General features: G+C 55.1%; 9 protein-coding genes across 9 annotated transcripts; 4 read left to right on the top strand and 5 right to left on the bottom strand.

Annotated features, from left to right (window-relative positions):
* Positions 1–317: 317 nt before the first annotated feature.
* Positions 318–2,540, top strand: PHACADRAFT_259080 (uncharacterized protein; the record flags this gene model as incomplete). The annotated part of the gene is made up of 1 exon (XM_007397527.1): positions 318–2,540. A coding segment is annotated over exon 1 (335 nt), but the record flags the coding sequence as incomplete, so codon positions are not given.
* Positions 2,541–3,790: 1,250 nt separating this feature from the next.
* On the bottom strand, positions 3,791–4,429 carry PHACADRAFT_210682 (uncharacterized protein; the record flags this gene model as incomplete). The annotated part of the gene is made up of 1 exon (XM_007397526.1): positions 3,791–4,429. The coding sequence occupies one exon, from the start codon at positions 4,427–4,429 to the stop codon at positions 3,791–3,793; it is 639 nt and encodes a 212-aa protein (XP_007397588.1).
* Positions 4,430–5,314: 885 nt separating this feature from the next.
* Positions 5,315–8,260, bottom strand: PHACADRAFT_147201 (uncharacterized protein; the record flags this gene model as incomplete). The annotated part of the gene is made up of 3 exons (XM_007397525.1): positions 5,315–7,387; positions 7,434–7,842; positions 7,906–8,260. 3 exons carry the CDS (start codon positions 8,258–8,260, stop codon positions 5,782–5,784), a joined length of 2,370 nt encoding a protein of 789 aa, XP_007397587.1. The 3' UTR covers positions 5,315–5,781.
* Positions 8,261–8,974: 714 nt separating this feature from the next.
* On the top strand, positions 8,975–9,321 carry PHACADRAFT_147200 (uncharacterized protein; the record flags this gene model as incomplete). Its single annotated transcript, XM_007397524.1, has 2 exons — positions 8,975–9,192; positions 9,247–9,321. The coding sequence occupies exons 1-2, from the start codon at positions 9,097–9,099 to the stop codon at positions 9,319–9,321; spliced, it is 171 nt and encodes a 56-aa protein (XP_007397586.1). The 5' UTR covers positions 8,975–9,096.
* Positions 9,322–9,600: 279 nt separating this feature from the next.
* PHACADRAFT_185740 (uncharacterized protein) lies at positions 9,601–10,445 on the top strand (the record flags this gene model as incomplete). The annotated part of the gene is made up of 1 exon (XM_007397523.1): positions 9,601–10,445. The coding sequence occupies exon 1, from the start codon at positions 9,612–9,614 to the stop codon at positions 10,443–10,445; it is 834 nt and encodes a 277-aa protein (XP_007397585.1). The 5' UTR covers positions 9,601–9,611.
* A 234-nt stretch (positions 10,446–10,679) lies between these two features.
* On the bottom strand, positions 10,680–12,209 carry PHACADRAFT_259077 (uncharacterized protein). The gene is made up of 6 exons (XM_007397522.1): positions 12,157–12,209; positions 12,033–12,096; positions 11,864–11,980; positions 11,708–11,811; positions 11,121–11,500; positions 10,680–11,071 (listed from the first exon to the last, which is right to left on the bottom strand). Exons 1-6 carry the CDS (start codon positions 12,158–12,160, stop codon positions 10,880–10,882), a joined length of 861 nt encoding a protein of 286 aa, XP_007397584.1. The 5' UTR covers positions 12,161–12,209; the 3' UTR covers positions 10,680–10,879.
* Positions 12,210–12,946: 737 nt separating this feature from the next.
* PHACADRAFT_259076 (uncharacterized protein) lies at positions 12,947–14,429 on the bottom strand. Its single transcript, XM_007397521.1, has 4 exons — positions 14,377–14,429; positions 14,112–14,257; positions 13,420–14,046; positions 12,947–13,366 (listed from the first exon to the last, which is right to left on the bottom strand). Exons 2-4 carry the CDS (start codon positions 14,245–14,247, stop codon positions 13,248–13,250), a joined length of 882 nt encoding a protein of 293 aa, XP_007397583.1. The 5' UTR covers positions 14,248–14,257; positions 14,377–14,429; the 3' UTR covers positions 12,947–13,247.
* Positions 14,430–15,555: 1,126 nt separating this feature from the next.
* On the top strand, positions 15,556–16,987 carry PHACADRAFT_147193 (uncharacterized protein). Its single transcript, XM_007397520.1, has 2 exons — positions 15,556–16,033; positions 16,084–16,987. The coding sequence occupies exons 1-2, from the start codon at positions 15,756–15,758 to the stop codon at positions 16,844–16,846; spliced, it is 1,041 nt and encodes a 346-aa protein (XP_007397582.1). The 5' UTR covers positions 15,556–15,755; the 3' UTR covers positions 16,847–16,987.
* Positions 16,988–17,894: 907 nt separating this feature from the next.
* Positions 17,895–20,175, bottom strand: PHACADRAFT_259073 (uncharacterized protein). The gene is made up of 7 exons (XM_007397519.1): positions 20,065–20,175; positions 19,859–19,999; positions 19,528–19,809; positions 19,194–19,477; positions 19,076–19,143; positions 18,099–19,024; positions 17,895–18,042 (listed from the first exon to the last, which is right to left on the bottom strand). Exons 1-7 carry the CDS (start codon positions 20,119–20,121, stop codon positions 17,998–18,000), a joined length of 1,803 nt encoding a protein of 600 aa, XP_007397581.1. The 5' UTR covers positions 20,122–20,175; the 3' UTR covers positions 17,895–17,997.
* Positions 20,176–20,410: the final 235 nt, after the last annotated feature.

Below are 20,410 nucleotides of genomic sequence, written 5' to 3'. Positions count from 1 at the left end.
GGCCGACGACGCGCTTTCGACTCCTAGCAGCCTCACCAGTCTCGCATCGACACCAGAGCCAGAGCTCACCACGCTGAGGAACGTTGCAGCATGCGACGGCGGCGTGAAGCTCAACACGTTTAGAACAACCAATAACGCGTGTTCCTCGCCAGGATGCCCGTGGCCGGTGGACTCGACACGACCATCGGAATTGTGTTTCGTCTGCGAGCAGAGGAAGTACCACGAGATGGAGAGGGAGAGATTGAGATACACCCTGAATGTGCATGCAAAGGGCGCGCTGGTGAGTTCTGCGGGTACTTCCCTCACATCTCTTGAGGTATTAAACAGACATCAGAAACCTAAATGCGCGATCTGCGCCCGAACTGTCGTTCTTCCCCCGGTGGTACACCCCGCTCAGTTCGTTATATGCACCGTTTGCGAAGGCAGAATGCTCTCTATGAATGCTGCATACAGCTCGGCGAAGTCTTCAGTGCGTCTGCCCTCTTCAAAACCCAGCCAATCTGCCAGCCTCCCTCTGAGCCAACCGCATACTGCCAGTCAGCTACGCGGTCAGCCTCACGCTCGGCTCGTCGAATTAAAGGTTTCTTCTAGGCACGAAGGCGGCCAGGGTGATCTGCCGCTGACGATCAAGCTACCGAAGCTGTACGGAGCTGCGACCAAGCCAAAGGAGCCAGCTGCATCAAGACCAGTCGCGGGCACAGCGATGGCAGGTAGAGAGGCTCGGAAAAGCGCAAAACACAACAACAAAGGCAGGGAGCGAAGCCAAAGCGGTGTCGCCGAAGTCGTGCCGAAGCACAAAGCAAACGTAAAGATCCAAAGCGCGAGTAAACCTCACCCGACGGTATTCACTAGGCCGCTGTCGATGTTCGACATGCGCAGTTTTCCGTCAGCTCTGCTTCTGCGATGGGGGGAGACCGAGAAAGCTATCGAGGCTCTCAGCAAGACACCGCACTTCAACGATCGCGGCGAATACATCGTTCCACCTACACCTTCGCCTTTCAAGATATCCAAAGATGCAGTCTCACCTCACAGTAATTATTCACCGTTGTCCTCTAACGCTATCGAGCCATCATCGCCCGAAGAAGTGCCTCTTTCCTTGCGGAGACAGCTAATGAAGGCACGGGCGAATGTGAACATGCTGCCAACGCCATTTACATTCCAGCCTCTACCACATCGTTCTGTTACTTCCACCTCGATTGCTGGTGTCTCACCTCCTTTTATTGCGGCTGATATTTTTCCCGAATCTTCCAACGTCGCTAACCATGGCGCACTTGAGCGGCCCCGACTCACTCTCCGTCTTCCCTCACGATCACCCCCCAACGACCCCCAGGTGGCGCCCGCACCCCCCGCGGCACATGCGGCGACGGCTTTTTCGCCGGCTACTACGGTCTTACGCTCATGTCGTCGTCAGGATTGCACTGTTGTGCTCGACCCCAGCCATCCCTGGGTCTTTTGCACGAAATGCCTTAGCAACAAGGAACCAAAGACATTATCTCCATCCGAGCCTCTGAGGTGGACTCCTGTGGTTGAGACGAAGGACGTAAGCAGGCGCCAGTCTGAGCCTCACGTCTGGGAAGTGCAAGGCTGGACTGGCAAGACGGGAGACAGGAGCAGGCGCGCGAGCGAGCCGTCAGCTGTGCCTGCCATGGGCCAGCGAGACGGCAAGCGGGAGAAGACCAAAACGTCGGGGCAGTCTGTATTGCCGACGCCACCGCCGTCGTCGCGCCAAAGCTCACCGGTTACCGCGACTCGCGTTTCCCCTAACTTGTCTTCGCCTCGTGCTACGTTGCCTGATATTGACAAAGCATCCATTCCACTGTCCCCACTCTCGCCATCCTCGTCACCGGAGCTGCCTCTTGCTTCAATATCATTGTTAACTCCTCCGACGCCTCATGCTCCACATTATTCTCGCAAAGAAGATAACGAGAACTTATGGGAAAGCGATCTTTCAGAGCTGACACCACTCGAGTCATCCGACGATAATTCTAATGATTCCGACGCGGAGCCTACACAGGTCATGCGTGGGCGGAGCGCTGCCGAGAAAGGTGGTTCGTACCTGCCAGGGCCGAAGGGCTTCGTCTGTGTGCGGAGCAAGTGCCACAACCTACTCGCAGCCTGTTCGAAGTGGAAGATGTGCCATACCTGCCGGCTGCGCCTTCGGGACCGGTCGCGCGAGCGGCGCCAAGGGAGCCCCGTTTTCGCGCACGGAGACGATGCCAACGTCGGAGTTGACCTCGAGAGGGTGTGTGCAATCCGGACATGCAAGGCACTGCTCCCACCTGAAGCGCTATACCGCTGGAAGATGTGTGAAGCGTGCCGTACGCGCACGCGGAGGCAGAGCAGGAAGCGGAGGTACGGCGAGGTCGGGCTGGCGTCGGACGAGGATGATGAGGATCTGGAGCTGCCTGCGCGGCCTGAGCATCAGAAGAACAAGGTGCCATTCAAGAGACTTAAACTAACATTCAAGGGCGCGACCATTGCAAGCGTCGAGGCGCAGAGGTGTGCGAGGGTTGCAACCAGCGTTGTAAGCGCCTTTCCTCTATCTAATTTACGGATACCGGTCTGACCTTGTTTTTACAGATCGTGCCCGATAACGTGGTGCGCGGCCCGTTGTACCAGACATTACCAGCGATGCTCGACGCGCTGCGCACTCGGCTGCTCAGCTTCGTGACGGCGACAACGCACTATATGCAATTCAAAGTGCGACAGCTGGCACAAGTTCCGTCTCCGGGAGCAGCGCTAGTAGACGCTCAACCGGCTTTTTTCTCTTTCGACGGCGAGTTCTCGATCATCGCAGATCCGGCGGGTGGCGAGGTCGCCTCGCGGATCCAGCTTGTGCAAGAGGAAGCCGGACGTACGCTCGGCATTGTATTTGAGCTCGCGGGTTACGACATTCGGCCAGACGGGGCAATCATTGGCCAGTACGCATGTGAACACGAAGTGCTCCTGCCTCTGCCCCTCATGCGCAAGGACGTGCCCGCTCCAGCAACTTCTCCCGACGTGGCGCTTGAAGTCGAGAAATTCAAGAATGACGTCGCAGCCAAGCGGGGACCTGTCGACGGAAGCCAGGCGGATGATCAGGTTTTCGATGTCTTCGCGAAGCGTATGCAAGGCGAGCTTCGCATTTCTATCCTCTGGGATCGTTCGCACAAATACTTCCCTGGCCTGCGGACGGTCGTGCAGTTTAAGCTTATGGGATGAGCAAACGCGGGACTCATTTTATTCCCACCAAGGACTTTGTCCATTTTCGGTATCTCAACTCGCATTATCATATTTTTACATTGCATGTTTGTATTCGTCGCTAACTCTCACTTGTATTCTGAATGCTTCTTTGTTTGCCATACCATATATCCACTAGTACCGTACCTTCGTTGCTTCATGACGTTCACGAACTTTGATGAGCTATGGTATAGCTTTTTCTTATGCTTTATGCATATGCGACGTTCTCTACTCTTCGCCATCATTGATTGGTACTACTAAGGCTGTGTACAGCCATCAAGGATGCATTATGCCAGCATGGCGAGGTCGTGATTCAATCCGTTCTACGTCCCGCTTAGATTATTTTGAAAGGCTTGCTACGGGAGCAGTGTCCCGAAGGAAATTTGAAGGGTATTCAAGTTCATCTCATCGAGAAGTCAGTTCGGTCGTGAAGCAGTGATCTTAAGGTCCAAGGTATGGGTCATTTACGTTTTGCTTCTAGTTATGAGCGAGGAATGGTGTATTGTTAGACTATTGACATGCGAAGTTCCAAATGCAGAGATGGCACAAAAATCTGGAAGAAATAAAATTCTCAGGACAATGTGGGTGACGATCTATCAAAGCCAATAAAGGACAGCATAGTCTTCGGACTCCAGCCTGCCTTCTCCATGCACCAGAACTGAACGTTGCGCTTCAGCAGCCTGAAGGTGCTATACTCGAACTTGTCTAGCGGGCCATGTTCCTGAGCGAACTGATCAGTGCAAATATAGTCGAACCAGGCGTTGACGGCGTCGAGCTCATCACGCGGGAAGGGCCCGCGGCTTCCGAGCTCTGCGGTGTACACGATCTGGACGGGGTCTCGGAGTCCAGTGTCGTAGAAAAACTTTTCGTACTGGATGGGCAGGCCGTTAACGAGAGCGCCCTCCCGAATGAGCCGGCAGCAATCCCAGAGCTCGAAGTTGTCGCCAGGATCCTCGAACTCCGCTCGGTCGGCGGGCGACTGAGGACGCCTACTGGGCATCCAGTGCGCCTTGTCGCCGCTCGCGCAGGTGCCAAGGTGGCGGAGAACCTGCTGCTCGCCGAATGTGGGAGCGAAGGCTTTGACGTGAAATTCAGGGTTGTTCAGCGCGAGTTCGCACACTATGGTGACAGCGTTCTTGAGGTTGAAGTTGCCCCACCTGGCTCGGTAGGTCGTTAGAGGGACTAGATTGTATGATATCGAAGAAGGCATGGCTTAGATGACGGTTCGACTGTAGCAGGAATATTGATGGGTGAAGGCTAACCCTCCAAACGCAAGATACTTGTACCTCCGAAAACTAATAGCCTTCCTGCATACCAAGCATTGAGGCCACATGCAACACCTCGCTCTGTGGCCCAGGCGTCGCACTGGATGCATTGAGCGAAGACGTGCTACAGATAGTAATCAGGTAGTGCATTGAATGACTCCACTTTCAACGGGGGACAACGGCCACCATGTGGGCAGGAGGACCAAAGATACAAAGGTCGATACACCTTAAGATCTCGTGTGAGACAACGTGTCTTTGTCCTTACATTGATAAAATTTAACGTACGACACCGTTCCTGGAAACCGATGGCTCAGCTTACTCCTTTGTCAGAGCTCGCATAGTCTGATTCCGTGCTGTATACAAGTCGACCGTGCCGGCAAATGGGCAGTGACAAATATTGACATGTATCTGATTCTTCTTCTTCGTGAGGCTAGTGAACCGCCGGCGCAGACTTTTGCCGGCTCCCTGTAAAAAAGCTGGCCATCCGTCTAGCAATACTATCCCTTGCGTTGGATTCTACCTGAAAGTTCGAGCGTTGGTGTAAACGAACCCTCTCGAGTGCCGATAGCCCGCCGCTCCGCCGGAGCGTATGTATGAGTTTCGTGGTGCAGCAGCAGAGAGCACCACGTTTTCTGGTGGTCATGCCTCCTGGCGAAGTTCAGCTCCGGTTAGACCCGGCCTTCGGCTGATGCCCCGGGCGGGACCCAGCGGTAGCTCGTAATAACCAGGATGGTCCTCAAAAGGGCACTGCTACTCAGAATCCTCCCGAGGCTAGCCCATAGTGTAAATGAATCATTAGCGTTAAAGAGACGAGACGCTGTCGAATACATACCTTCATATAGCCTGAGTTTCCCTACCATATTGCCAAACGTAAAGCCCAGACACCCACCAAGAGCACACTTACTACTCACAAATCAATCCCCACCAAACAAGTGCCCAAAGCTCAAGGCAGAACGTCATGTCGCAGTAGTTGCATTATAAAATGATACAATCGAAGGGGAGGGGGAAGGGGGGTATATATCCTTAAGAATTTATGTGCGTTTGCATGGATAGACATCCGATGAGCGGATGCAATATGACGGCGAACAATGCAGGGTGGTGGCAGAACCGAATGACGTTGGCAGTATCCAGAGTGGGGGGAGGTGTCGCAAGAGCTGGGAGCTTAATCAACAGCACGTGCGGACGAAATAACCAAAGCCGCGACGAGAAGGAAAATACTGTTAAGGTAAATAACGCTGGCTGATGTCATCCGTTGAGTCTATCCTCGAAGTAGATGCGGAAAAGACAAAGGAAATCACTACGCTCGGAACGCAAGAGCTTTCCTCGCATCCTCGCTGGCGTTTCGAGCCTTCTGTATACTCGTCCGTACTCCCGCATGCACTGTCGGCGCCGCACTCGCTGTGCGACTCGGGGCGCGTGCGCCTGCGTTGCCTGCACTGCGGTTGGTTGTAGTTCCGTGCCCATTCACAGCCTGCGCGGCGTTGACAACGGCGACAGCGCGTAGTGTGCTTGGGCCGCTCTTGCGTGCGTTCGCTGTCCGCGTGCGTGGAAGCGCAGAGGCAACATGTGCGTCAGACTTCATGGTATGTTGCAGTGCAGGTACAGATGCGGTACGTGCTATCCGCTCGCGGTCGATCTTCTTCAGGAATGGACTCGGCAAATTCTCTTCGTCTGATATGTCGTACTCGGGCGTCTCGCGCGAGGGCACAAAGCCTGTCGAGCGTGTTCCTGCGCCTGTAGCAGGGCGTGCTCGTGATCTGGTACGCGCTGTCACTGTAGATGATGATACCGTCGAGGTTGCTGAGGATGAGCTTGCGCGGGATGATGGACGGGATGACGGACGTGACGATGATGAAGGAATTGACGGTGCCGATATCGACTCGATAATCGGAGACCGCGAGCTCGACGCGCGTATCGACGGTCGCCGGAGCCCTGTAGGCTTGACCAGAGGTTGCACAGCTTGCTTGGGTGTGCGTTCAACGTCCTCGTCCTCATCGTCTTCGTCGGGCTCGCTATCATGCATCTGTGCACGCTTCCGTCCTCGAATGGTCGCAGCAAGACTCTGCAAAACGTGTGTATCCGTCTCGTATCCCTCAGCATCGTAGTCGTCCGTATCGCTCTCGAAGTCAAAGATCTGCGCGAAGTTGAGTGAGACCTTGGGGGTCTCCATAAAAAGTTTCGCAAACTCGGCAGGGCTCGGCGTGGCAAGGTGTTGGCCCGTCGCTGTGAGTACAACACCCTTCATCGCACTTGGTGGGCTGAAATCCGCAGTGTTTGCGCGTATGGGTGTCTCGAAGATAGGAGGCTTGCTTTTCAACGGCGTCTGCTGCACGGTCTCCTCGTCCCACAATGGCTGGCGCATCAGATTCTTGACGCTCTCAAGCGGGGTCTTGCCCTCGCGACGACTCGCGGCGAGCTCTTTCTCAGCCTGCTCGCAGCGGCGCTCAAGTTCCGTGTGTGCGCTTAGCAAGCGGTCGCGCTCCTTCTCGAGCTCGGCGGTCTGCGTCTCGACCCAGGCCATGCGTTCCTCAACAGCGCGCGCCATACCCTCCCGCGTCTCGCGCTCCCAGTCAGCCCACATCTTCGCAATCTCTTCCTCGCGCCGCCGGACAGACTCCATGATTTCTTCTTCGCGGCGGGCCATGCGCATTGCAACGTCCGCCTCGTGTTTGAGCACCATCGCGCGGAGCTCCTCCTCGCGCTTAAGCAGAGCTTCACGGATTTTCGCTTGATGACTCTCCTCTGCCGTCGCTAGCAGTGCACGAAGCGATGTAATTTCGGCGTCCTTCACCGCGACTAACGATGTCAGCGTGTTCTCCTTTTCGACAAGCGTTGCCTCTCGCGCTGCGATATCTCGTTCGCGCGCGACGACGTTTGTCTTGTGCACCTTAACAGCGTTCAACCTGTGGTTGGTCAGCTCTGACTCGTTGGAGTGAAGCTCCTACGTACATCTTCTGCGTCTCTGCGACCTTGAACGCGAGATCTAGCCTCTCGTGCTGCAGCAGTTGCGCAGCGCTTGGCCGCATCGCGGGATTGAGGTTCAGCATGGCTTTGATGACACTTGAGAGAGCGGGGCTGTAGCCCTTGGGTAGAGGCGGGATGCGGCCGTTCCGGATGAGTATGCTCAGCTCGGCATGGGTCTTCGCTTCCGCGAACGGCGGTTTGAGTGCGCAGAGTTCGAAGATGAGACAGCCGAGAGACCAGATATCAGACTTAGAGTCGTACGCTTTCTCTTGCATGAGCTCAGGGGACATGTAATAGGGCGTTCCGACATATGTTTGCGCAAAACTCGCTTGAGAAAGAGCCTTGGACAGGCCAAAATCGCCAAGTTTGACACAGTTGTTCTCATCGAGGAACACTGCGTGTATGCGACACAGCATATTTCATAAGCGTCTTTGACACTTTTATGCGGAAAACGCACCATTATCCGGCTTCAAATCCCGGTGCAAAATTTGCGCGCGTTTTCCCTTTTCGTCAGCACTGTCGGGTCCCCCGCTCAAACGTCCCTGCCCTTGTCCGTTCGGATGATGGCAGTAGCTCAGCGCGAGACAGAGCTGCATGAAGTAGTTCCAGACAGTATCTTCCGGGATGGGGCGTTGGTGTCGTTGAGCCTGCTTGATGATGCTCGAGAGGTCGCCGCCGCCGCAATACTCCATGAGGATGTAGAGGATGCCCGCATCGCGGTCAACGTAGCGGTCATGATACCGTACTATATTCTCATGGTGCAAATCCTTCAAGATATTTCTTGAAGCTAGCTTGAGGGCTTGGAAGGTCATAGCATAAACGACAAGGAAGAAACGTCGTTCGTTTTTATGGTGACAATGAGGTGTCTGATTGAAAGGTTACCGAGAGCGGCGAGAGTACTTTTCGTCAGGCGCTCCCACAAAAGGCGGCACCCATCTGTGGAAGAGTATGAGCAGCATGAGAAAATGGCGGCATTATTCAGTAACAATTACTGCACACGAGACAGTGCACAGAGTGTGCAATATCCAGGGGGTATCGATCACTGTCAAAGTTCATAGGGTTTTGCTAGTCCTGACGAAGCTTGGGTTGCATTTGCCCCACTGCGCTTCGCCACATTCAAGCTGCTTGTAGTCACCAAGTAGGGAAATGACCATGAAGGGGAGGGGGTGAAGCTTTGAAGTCTGCCGGCCCTAACAATTTCGCGCGGGTAATACCCCCTCCTGTTGGCCACAGGTCTGTTCCTATGGCGGTGTCATGCCAGATCTTAGCCGTTGTCGCTGCAGTAACAAGGAGATACATAATGACGTGAAGATGAGCCACTGATGTGGATATTACCATGGTATTTGGTTGCAATTTTGTTCATATGAGACAAAGACAAGGTCAACTCTGACGCGGGCGCGTCGAATCGGTCTGCCTCGGCCGGGGTCCTTGTCAATGCGGGGTCAGCCACGCTCACGTGATCCAATTCTTGAGAACGCGAGGATTCAGCGTCAGAGTTCACATCCAAGTAGCGCCCAGTTCGTGTCAGAGATCCACATCGACGACGACCGCGGTGAGCACCCTTCTCACGACGACGGGGACGACTATCACGACGAAGATAAAGACCAATACAGCGTGAGAACTGTCCTGCACACGACCTGTGCCTGTCATGTCATCCCCGCTCGCGCTCTATGAGCCCCTCGACATCATCGGCAATGGTTCTTTTGGTATTATCCGCAAAGTCAGTAGAAAGGCGGACGGTGTGGTGAGCAGCTCACAAATTTTGGTTTGATCATTGCTTATGCATACGAGCACGCAGATCTTCGCGAGGAAGGAGCTGAATTTTGAGCGCATGTCGGAACGGGACAGGAAGCAGATTGTAGCCGAAGTGTAAGCCCGGGAAATATTCAACAACAGTGTGCAAAGGCTGCGCTGTTAAGACTCGACCGGTGGCGTGCCTCGCGCCACAGGTGCTTTGGCGTATGCTCGGCCGATGGTGCAAAAACCATTGACAATGTGTTCTTTTGTCTTCGTTGTACTACACAGCCTTGTCGCGGCTATAATTAGGCCTCGAAGTCTCCAAAAAAATTGAACAAATTGACTGTGGCCTTCATTCGAAGACGTCAGTTGCCGATCCGAGTGGCTAGTTATCAGCTCCTCGCACCGATATTTAAGTGGCCACCCATGTTTCCAACATCTAACCAAGCTAGCATAGTTACTGACCACTCATGCATGCAAGATACACCGCCGAAGTCATGTCTGCTCCCTCCATCTGCTTCGTCTCCTCGCCGACGCAAGGTTTCAGCTTCAGCTACACCTTCATCCCGCTCTCCACGTACGAAGCCGCCTGGGGCCCCCATAACCCACGCCACATCCAGCGGGCGATCGGCATGCTACGCGAGCTCGCCACCTTCGAGTCAACCTTCCGCGAAAGCGCTATGCACTGCACGGCGGACGAGCTACGGGTACTCGACCAGCTCGAGGCATGCGTCACCGATCCGCGCGCGTTCTGGAAGCCGCACCGCCGGCGGCCACATATCCCCTGGACGTTGTCGCCCACCCAATGCAGAGGAGGAGGCGCAGGAGACATGGATATCCACGTGGTGGGAGCGAGAGCGCGCGGCGCGCGAGGGGCGCACGATTGCATACAAGAAGTTCTACAGCCAGAGCGCAAGGGGCCAGATGCTGGTGACATACATCGGCGGACTCGTCGCGGAGGGCAGCAATGCGGGGCCGCACGACTACGTTGATGCCGCGAACATATTCTTCGACTACGCGCGCACGGACGTGTTCGCGGCGGAGCACGGCGGGCTCGATGCGTTCGAGTATGGCACTTTGGATGCGGTGCGCCGTGCGGTGTTGTGGTGGTGCCGAGAGCGTAAGCTCGCGGAGATTCGGAGCACCCTTGCAGCGGGCACGACACATAAGTCGCATCCGCGCAGAGGGCAGCTTAGGATAAATCACAACAGCATCATCGTTCTTCAGCAGCAGAAGCAGGCCCTTGCCAAGGTTATGTAGTAGATTTAGAGGCTGTGACTCGGTGTATGCTGTAGAAACGTTAGACCGTCCTTGGCCTTGCATGTGGACATATCCTAGGTGGCGAGATCAGGCCTGTCAGCTTACCGCGACCTTAGACGCGGCGAAAATTGCGTTTTGTTGTCGGGGATATTTCATAGAATGCTGAGAGCCGTTCACCACTCTGAAAGCCAAGGCGAGTCGGTTCATCGTCATCTCGATGAACATCGAAAGACTTATTGAATTGCAAGTCTATCCAATCCAAACCACTCTAGTTATACAGAACCTTCCAGATCGACACGTTCTAGGTAGCAACGACTCACTTTCGCACCCCTGCGACCCCAGTTAATCCTCTCCGTAGAGTGTACGGTTCAATTTTGTGTCTAGCGGAACAAAGAAGGGTATTCTTCTGAGTAAACAGTGGGGCGTCGACGCGCTCACTCCATGCTACCAACCTGGTCAGGCTCGGCTGGGGTGTCCTTCAGCCGAGCGTGCATCTCCTCGACCTCCTCCTGCACACGCTCGATGGACTTGAAGTATTTGACGGTTTTGACCTTGAGCTCCGCCGTCGCGTCCTCGTCTGCGACAATGAGCGCCCAGGGGTGGGTCTGCAGCGCAGAAAGCGTCCACTATCGCGTGTGTCAGCAAGGGTATCCGGTCCAGAGACAGTGCACGCACAAGATGGTTGACACCGTTCTCGATGGCCTGGCTGAGCGCGAGGGCCTTGCGTTGACCGGTAACGACGACGACGACCTCGCGGCTGTCGAGCACGGTCTGCACGCCGACGGTGAGGGCCATGCGGGGCACCTTGGAGATGTCGTTCCCGAAGAAGCGGGCGTTGGCGAGGATGGTGTCGTACGCGAGAGTCTTGATGCGCGTGCGCGACTGGAGAGACGAGCCGGGCTCGTTGAATGCGATGTGCCCGTCCTCACCGATGCCGCCGAGGAAGAGCTCGATGCCACCGTAGCTCTTGATCTTGGCTTCGTACGCGTTGCACTCCCCGATCAAGTCCTTGGCGTTGCCGTTCAGGATGTTCACCTGCGAGGGCGAGACATCGACTGCAGAACATGACGGTTAGCGAGGCAAACTAAAGAAGGGGGGATGGTGCCGAGTCGCACGTTGGGGAGGTAAGGAGAGATGTGCAGGATATTATGCTCGGATTCAGCTTCGTGTATGCTCCACAGAACGCCTTCTGACGCAGAGCATTCTCGGACGTGTAGGAGGAAGCACGGCACGCAAGCTTTCAAAACGAAAATAATACGCACTGTGCGAGAAGAACTCGCGGAACATGAATGTGTGGTAGCTCTCGGGGTGGTCCTCGGGCAGCTTGACGTACTCGTCCATGTTGAATGTAACGACATGCTTGAACCTGTCGAGGTCCATCAGCACACTGTGCGTATAAGAAGAGACCGCACACGTACGAGAGCTTGCCGGCCTTGACGAGCTTGATGAGATGCTTATACGTCAGGATGGGCGACGAGCCCGTTGGGAGGCCAAGCACGAACGGCCGCTCCGCTGTCGGATTGAAGTCGACAATTCTGGGTATGGATGAATATAGCGCGTGCGCGAGGATGGCAGGGGGGAACGCACCGCTTGGCAATGTAGTTCCCGATGTACTCGCCGACGGCGGCTGCATCGTCACGGATGATAAGACCTGCATATGGGCGCTGTCGTTAGTATCGCTCTTTGTCTTTCGAACACTACAAGCACGCACGCATTCTCTCTTTTCTTCAAAAAGCGGAGCCGGGGCCTACAGGGGTTTCCGGGCACAGAGGCAAGTGGTGGTAGGCCAGAGGCGAAACGTCTTCCTCTGCATTTCGCCGAGACCGACTATATAGAGCGTCCGCCGCAAGGAGAGGGAAGGAGCCATCGATGATGATGATCGAGGGCGTCCCATTCGGTGTATCAGTTGCGTGTGCACGTTGCGCTTTCCCCCGCCGCGGTCCCTGCGCGAGAGCGTGCTCCAGCGCTTGAAGCGCAGGATGCGCATGGTCGTCGTGATAGGGTCCCTGGCCAACCCCACCAGCACATCGCCAAACATGTACTGAATTTCGCCAAAATAATCTTAGACAATAGTGATAGTAGAAACGAGAGCAAGGATCCGTCGCCGACACGCTCAGAAAACACAGAGACCAGGAGGAAATCGACAGGGTATTAGGCGGAAGAAAATCTACCACCGGACCTCGGCACGGGCACCCGAGGGAGAGGCAGCATGGCTGGAGGAGCACAAGGTCTAAGACCCCAACACGACGGGAGGCACAGACGAAATTAAAATCAGTGCCGACATATTGATGTCTACGCGAGGTAGCAAGAACAGCAAGAGCACGGGTACTCAGCATGCCTAACAAGTCAAACAACCACGCTAAGGCGCCCCGTGGATGGTACCAGTCATGTGGCGAATGGTCGGGGTAAAAGCAGGACCACCACCGTAGAGCTTATGACGGGAATGAAGACACAAGAATGGCACCTTCAGATTCCGCGGGCTTCGTCCACAAGTCGAGATTGTAGAGACTAGGCAACTCCCGAGATGATGATGAAAGTCCTAAGTATACAACATATGTCATACAACAACCTGCCTGCCGCTTAAAGACAGGAAAAGATTACCGTTAAGCCTATCACTTTTGCAGCGTACCCTTTGCGATCAAACTGCCGTCGTTGCGCATTTTGTACATGTCGCACATAAGACTGCTCGATTCTCGGGGAGAAAAAAGTGGGCCATTGCGGTGAGGTAGAGGTGGAAACAATGAGCAACATAACGATATCGACGGATACGCGTAGTCGTGCAGGATAGTACCTCTTAACGACTTATTCCCAGCCGGAGGTGCCAGCGGCAGCGGTTGCATCAGCGCCCCAGCCGGTACCGGCGGGCTCTGCTGCCCAGTCGGTTGGGCCGGGCGCAGTAGGCTCGGCGGACCAGTCGAGGCCTGAGTTCCAAGTCAGAGAAATCACGAGTTCTAGCGAATTTTGAATCACATACCACCCTCGGTAGCCAGTGTTGGATCAATGCCACCAGCAGCAGGAGCTGAAGCTGCGGCCCAGTCGGTGACGGGCTCCTCGACAACGGCTGCGGCCTTGGCCTGAGCCTCCTCTTGCTGCTGCTTCTCGACCTCCTCAGGATCACGATAGAAGAACATATCAACCATGATGTTCCAGCCGTCGGTAGTGCGAGGAACGGTGCCGCGGAGACGGAGGACCTCGCGGCAGAGGAGCCACCACATGAGACCGATCGGATGACGGGCCTTGTTGTTGGTCGGAATAGCGACATCAACGAACTTGAGGGGCGCGTCAGTGTCACAGAAAGCGATGACGGGGATGTTGACGTAGGACGCCTCACGGATCGCCTGGTGGTCAACGCGCGGGTCGGTGACAACGATCAGGCGGGGCTCCTTGAACGAGCGGGTGATGTAGTTGGTGAAGGAACCGGGGGTGAAACGGCCCGCGATCGCCTGGGCACCAGTGTTGGCAGCGTACTTGAGGACCGCGCGGTGGCCGTAGGGGCGCGCAGAGATGACACAGACGTCGTTTGGGTTCTCAACGGCAGCAATGATACGGGCAGCGAAAACGAGCTTCTCCCAAGTCTTGCCGATGTTGAGAATGTGGATGCCTATGAAGGTGCAATGGCTCGTCTGGCTCTGCGCAAAGCAGGGGAACGAATGCTTGTGGACGCACCGTCAGACCTCCTCTTCCAGACATACGGCTCCATCTGCTTATCACAGTTCTTCGTGCCGATATGACATTGGGCCGCGAGGAGGAGCTGGATCTCTTCATCGGTTGCGGCGAGAACGGAGGGGAGTTTTGATGACATGCTGGGCGACCTGGGCAAAGAAAGCGCAAGTGTCAACATCCAGCCCTCTCGCCGCGCATCCAGCACAACGCCGGAGCCGTTTTCCGCCGTTCTTTCGCAGACACGTAGCGTAAAAGCATAGGTACGCACCGCTTGGGTTCTTTTGAGGGAGACGTCAAGCTGAACGACGTTGGCGGCGATTCGGGCGACGAGATTGACCGGCCACTCGGCGGCTGGGGTTGCCATTGGCGCTTGTCATCAATATTCTCACGCCTCGAAACTCTAGCGCTCTGGAACTTTGTCCTCTCGCTGGTTTTCTAGAGCCGTGTACTCTCTCCCTTATAATATGACTAACTGCCGCATCTATTCTCGTAATTTTGCAGGGGGTGTATCCTCTCCAAGCTCACTGTCTAGACGTCTCTATGTACGCTTACACACAGCAGGCCGGAAGTCTAACCTTCCACACATATTGCTGTGCGGGATCCCTGCAGCCCGAGTCTCGTGTGGCTGCGATGGTTCCACTGACTGGCGTCATTCAGGCCTCGTTTTGTCCTTGATATGGGTGCGACAGAGCAAGTATAGGTTACGCGCTCCGCCCGAAAGCTTGAAGGACAGGAGATCCCCGCCCGAGAATTCACGAGCAACAATCATTGAATGTCGAATAGTCGCCTCTCCTTATCCTTCGACTGTCTTCGGATCACCTGATCATCTGGTTCACACCTGCCGAGATGCGCGCAGGGAGAAGACAAGACCAAGGACGCTTTGCCTATAGCAGGCGAGTCGCTCGTATAAGTCGTATATCGAGGACAGGAAGACTTATGCATAGACCGCTGGCCTCGAATTCGTTCCAGCCGGAGAAGAGCGGAGTTGGCCCAAGCGAATTCCTGCGTCCTGTAGTCGCTCCTGGTCGCTGTGAGTAACAAGAGGACAGGAACACCGTTGACCTACATCTCAATACTCTCCGTCTGACGCGTGCTTGTATGAGAATAGACACCGGTGTCTGGCCCTCCCACTAGTGTCACTTACCATCGCGAACCTCTGTGTCATCGGCCTCCGCCCGTGGTGATAGGCTCCTTTCCTGCTTCATCTTACGTCGCCGTTGCCAAGGGTAGGAATCCTCGTACTTCGACTTGGAGGTGCGAGTGTAGTATATCTTCTAGAACCAATGACATATGTACAGCTTAGACTTAGCTCATCACTGGCTGTCACCTCCAGTAACATCCCGAAGCCGAAAATCGATGCCCGGCCTTGAACGTTGAACATCCATTTCGTCTGGCGAGCGAACTCAATTTTTTTTGCGGCGCTTTGGGCGAGTCTGCCGCTCGCTAAGCCAGCCGTCGCCGGGAGGCAAGGCATCGTATAGCCCCTCCGCGCGGGACCTGCCGAATTCTTTCGTGGCCAATCCGCTGGCGAGCGCAGACCGCTCTTCCGAAATGAATTTTTATCGCGCAAACATAAACCTCTATAAAACTATGACACTCCGTTTCTGACCTTCGCCTTCCCCCCTTGCGCCCTGAACCGTCGTAGCCATGGCCATCCTTGGAACAAATAACTTCGTCATATATGTGAATCGGCATCCGCGTTATGCGCTTTTCCTCGTAGTCTTCCTCGCACTCAGCACGCTCCTCCTCCTACCATGGCACTCTGCAGCGCCTCTTTCAATCAGTGCATATGTGGCCAACAAGTTCCGTGGGTCGATGTCTCTCGAGGAGTTTATCCGACAGGAAGAACTGCGCTATGCAGATGTCCTTGCAGAGCGGCATGCTCTTATTAAGCACCATGGTCCAAGTCCGGATGAGGTCGATTCGTGCGTCGCTTGCGTATTATGTGTGCTTTTGGGACGCTGACGCTCTGCAGGTTTCCGCCGGGCGATATCTCCTACACGCTATGGGACTTCTTTACCCCTGCGTTTAACTGCCCACACCGCGTGGATCGCCTGGGTGCGCTGGGCGACGGCGGCAAGTGGGTATGCGGTATCGACGCGATCGCACAGCAGCGGCACCCGTGTATCGTGTACAGCTTCGGCATCAACCACGACAGCTCTTGGGAGGCAGCACTGCTGCAACGCGCGCCACATTGCGAGGTTTGGGGCTACGACTTCAGTGTGACGATGTTCGGCCCCGTGGTACAGAACAACCCGGTGCTGGCGCCGAAGACGCACTTCTTCCCGTACAAGCTCGGCATGCACGATAATCCGCACCATAGCCCACCCGAGTACACCGTCCAGGGGCTCATGCATCAGAACGGGCACGAGTTCATCGATGTGCTTAAGATTGACGTCGAGGGCTCCGAGTTCGACGGGCTCGCAGCGTTCCTCAAGCCCTTTATCGGACCCGATGCCCCGCCGTTGCCTATCGGCCAGCTCGAGATCGAGATACACGCATGGGGAGACCTTGGAAGCTTCGGATATTTCTACAGCTGGTGGTCCCTCTTCGAGCGAGCGGGCCTACGACCGTTTTGGACGGAACCGAACATCGTGCATGTCAGTCATTTGCAGGCTAGGCCAGACGTAGTCGAGGTGTGCTTTTCGTTAACTTGCGACATCCTGGCCGTTAATCTCTTCCAGTACTCATTGCTCAACGTCCGTGGTCAACATGCTCTAATCACCTCTGGCTGGTAGTCTTCAACGGTCGTTACTAGTATAGTCGCGGAGAGCGCGCCGTCTTGAGTTTATGGTGGTTAATTTTGAGACTTGCTATCGATACGCTTTTAGGGATAATTGTGGTTTACAGTACCATTTCAATTAAAGTACGATGCTTCTAGTTCACTGGCGACATAAGACCCGGCAGTTATCCCAGTGCTGTGAGCACCAAGTCGAGTAAGCGGCTGGCCATGGTCCACTGATTTCACACCTTGCAGGACGCATCCCGGCGCGATGTCCAGAAGATGCCTCCGGTGCTCGGACCGCCATGGACGCTTATCATAGGGCTTCACTTCCCGAGGTTTGGAACGTCGTTAAACGTGTGCTGTATGGGATAATAGCGAGCAGCCCGCGCTTAAGGCTGGGCATTCGCGGCAGCCGCCGGAGGCTTTGTCGGTGCATACACTTGACGAGGGCCGCGCCGGGTACGGCTATAAGCTCTTGCCCGTTTTCTTGCTACTTGCGCTCATTGCTATAATGATCGCCCGCCTTGGCCAGTCGGGCTCTTGCCAAACTAAATAGTCTAGATGCAGATGTACAAGTAGTCGTACACTATCCCAAATTACATTTCGGGCTTGAGACGTTTCGTCCCTCTTCTAAGTACCTTGTAAGCAGAACGAAATCCTTTAAACGCCTTCTAAGGGCCTTAAAAGGCCCTTGTAAGTACCTTAGAATCTGACTTCTAGGCTATCTCAAGATCAGCGCCTTTCAAGGTCAATTTGTAATTTGGGACAACGGTCTCTCCCACACCTTCCTTGACCAACGGCTCCCGACATCTCAACCGCTGGGTCTAATTTGATAAACGCACAATCGTGTAGGACCATGCCCCGCCCTGGACCGGCAGCTCGTGTGCATAGCAGGTCGTCTATCCTAGGCTCTGACTAGATATCTTTGATGTGCAAGAATAGACGAGGCTGCTCACAATTGTCCGAGCCCAGCTACAACGTTCATATATGCTCATATCGTTACCACCTATTACATCCGGCAAAGGTCCGACTTGGTCACGCACTATAAGTGACCCGATATCATTATAGCAAATGGTCAAGTAATGCATGACATAACAACGAGTAGCATATATTGAGGACATCTAGTAACGATATAAGTAGCGCCCAAATATTCTAGCTCTGGCCTCAAACAAAGTTTTGGGTCTCGATGCCCAGTACAGCAACGCCACGCTAAATTAAAGAGACAGATGAGCACCTCGGTCATTATCGTCAATAACACAACATACCTTGCGTGGGCAATTCGCCGTTATCCGCTGACATCCCCACACTTTGACCTCTTCGAGGCTCTTGCATCGCTCGACGAGAGCCTTAATCGTCCAGTCCGTGACCTCGCGACACCACCCGAGGTCGACCCTCCTGAGACGCCTCGCCTTTTTGCCGAGAATGTTGAGCATGTCTTCCGGCGCCGCTTTCCACCCGTTGATGTTCAACGTCTCGAGGGCGTTGCCTGAGTGTCTCAGGAGCGCCTCGAGCGCCTTGCCCGCGAGCTCGTGGTTACGGTTCATGTCGAGCAGGACGAGCGGCGGGTTCGGCGGGTGCGCCGCGGCGGACCAGGTGTCGAAGAACTCGGCGACGCCTGCGTCCGTGAGCTCAGGGGTGTGTGAGAGGACGAGCGCCTCGAGGCAGCGCGCGTGCGGCTTGATGCCTTGGAAGAGGAACCCGTCGTCGAGAAGCACATGCCCCGAGAGGTCGAGGTGGCGCAAGCCCGCACCCACGGCGGCGACAAGATCCGTGAGCGCGTCGCACGAGAGCGCCTCGGGTTCGCCTGGGGCGCTCAGGTCGAGATGTGTGAGCTGCCCTGCGAGTTTCTTGATGTGCGGCAGGAAGTCCTCATCGAGTTGCCCAACTTCCTTCAGGCGCAGCTCGGTGAGATCTGTGCAGTGCTCGACGAGACTCTCCATGCATTGGAGATCGAAGCGAGGAGATTGGTTAATGAGGAAGCCCGTGAGCTTTGGGTGAGAGGCGAAGAAGGATTGCCAAGCAGGGGCGCGTACGAGGAACGGACCGAGTAGCTCTATGCGCTTTAAGGATGGTAGTGATGTGTTCCAGGCGGCGAGGACGGCGTTGTTCATTCGACCACAAAAGTCGAGACGCAGAGAAGTGAGGTTGGGATTCAGAGAGGCGAGCGTACAGAGCGCAGGGGGCATTAAGTCTATAGGAGAAAATTAATGACGTAGCTCTTGCTCACAGGTGAAACACATACTAGTGGCATCATAGAGGGTTAGGTTAGTGTTCTGAACGTCGTAGAATAGCGTCGCATTCTCAGCGGTCCTAGCATGAATTTAACACCATGGTAGATACGAAGCCAACTGTATACTTACAGACTACGGTCCTTCGCTATAGCTTTAGCGATCTGGTCTACGTTCATGCTACCAATATCACCAAGAGCCTCCACGTCGTCTATATGCTGACTGATGACCTTGATGCAGGTACTTGCAAGACTGGGCAGCCGACGCTTCTCAAAGTTGGTGACGTTGCGCTTCTCGGTGAGGGGCTTACGCTTGCGCGGGGCAGCAGGCTTCTTGAAGGGGTCGACTCCGGAGGCCTTGAGGCAGGGATGACAGAGCCAGCCGGGGCCATCTGGAGCCTGGCGAGTGTATTGGGTCTTCAAGATCGTCAGACAGGTCTGTCGATTGCAGCAAAGGCTAGACATACTACGCTAAACTCTGTCCCGCATTTGGCGCATTCAATGAGACTGCCATTCGGGGGCTTTGTCTGGTCTTTCCACATCTTCGAGAGTGCAGTGTATGCGTCCTCCTCTTCGTCCTCGGAATCACTGTAGTCTTCGTCATCGCCCTTTTTCTTGTTCTTCTTCGCCTTGGCCTTTGCTTGTGCCTTCAACTTTGCCTCAGCGGCCTTGGTCAGCTTGCGCTTCTTGGTTTTCGGCTCGTTGTCGCTCTCATCCAGATTATCAGAGTTATATTCTCTCTCTTGGTTCTGCGCGCCGTTTAGTCTCGCAAAATGGGAGACATACTCTAACACGCACCTCGGCGTTCTCCGCCACGTCCCCATCCCCAGCTTCATTATCTCCGGCCTGTTGTCTCGAGGGCCCAGCAACGGGTTCCGGCTGTGCGACTTGACGAGTTCTGGCTCTTCTCGCAATTGTAGTGTGAGTAATTCCAGACTCCTATGCCCACAAACAAGATTTTGAGCCCAGTACCGCGAGAGAGCAGCGGGCGAGCGCGAACACACCTTCAGGAATTCGGTGAGGGCCGAAGCCGGGCCACGGACGTTGTTTGGCCTCCTCATTATTGTGCGCGGCGCGAATGATAGATGCTTCGGCGGCAGGAAAGGTGAAGGCAGCGACGAGCGAGGTATGATCGACGTCGCGAGTCAAACAAAAGCTCGGCAGCGACACGGTCGCGTGTAATTAAGGACTGCCCAATTTGGGCGGCGCACTTTATTACGTAAGCGAAAACACGGCAGAAATCCAGAGAGAAATCGCAAAGATAATATTGTCCGGACATAGGGAGCAGTATATCGCACAGGTAGACGCTCCCTTCGCAACATATGGATGCGTAGCTGGTACGCCTATGCG

The sequence above is a fragment of the Phanerochaete carnosa genome (genome assembly GCF_000300595.1).
Source record: "Phanerochaete carnosa HHB-10118-sp unplaced genomic scaffold PHACAscaffold_6, whole genome shotgun sequence".
Classification (NCBI taxonomy): Eukaryota; Fungi; Basidiomycota; class Agaricomycetes; order Polyporales; family Phanerochaetaceae; genus Phanerochaete; species Phanerochaete carnosa.
The sequence above is the reverse complement of the archived record's forward strand: the minus strand, read 5'-3'. Positions and strand labels throughout refer to the sequence as shown.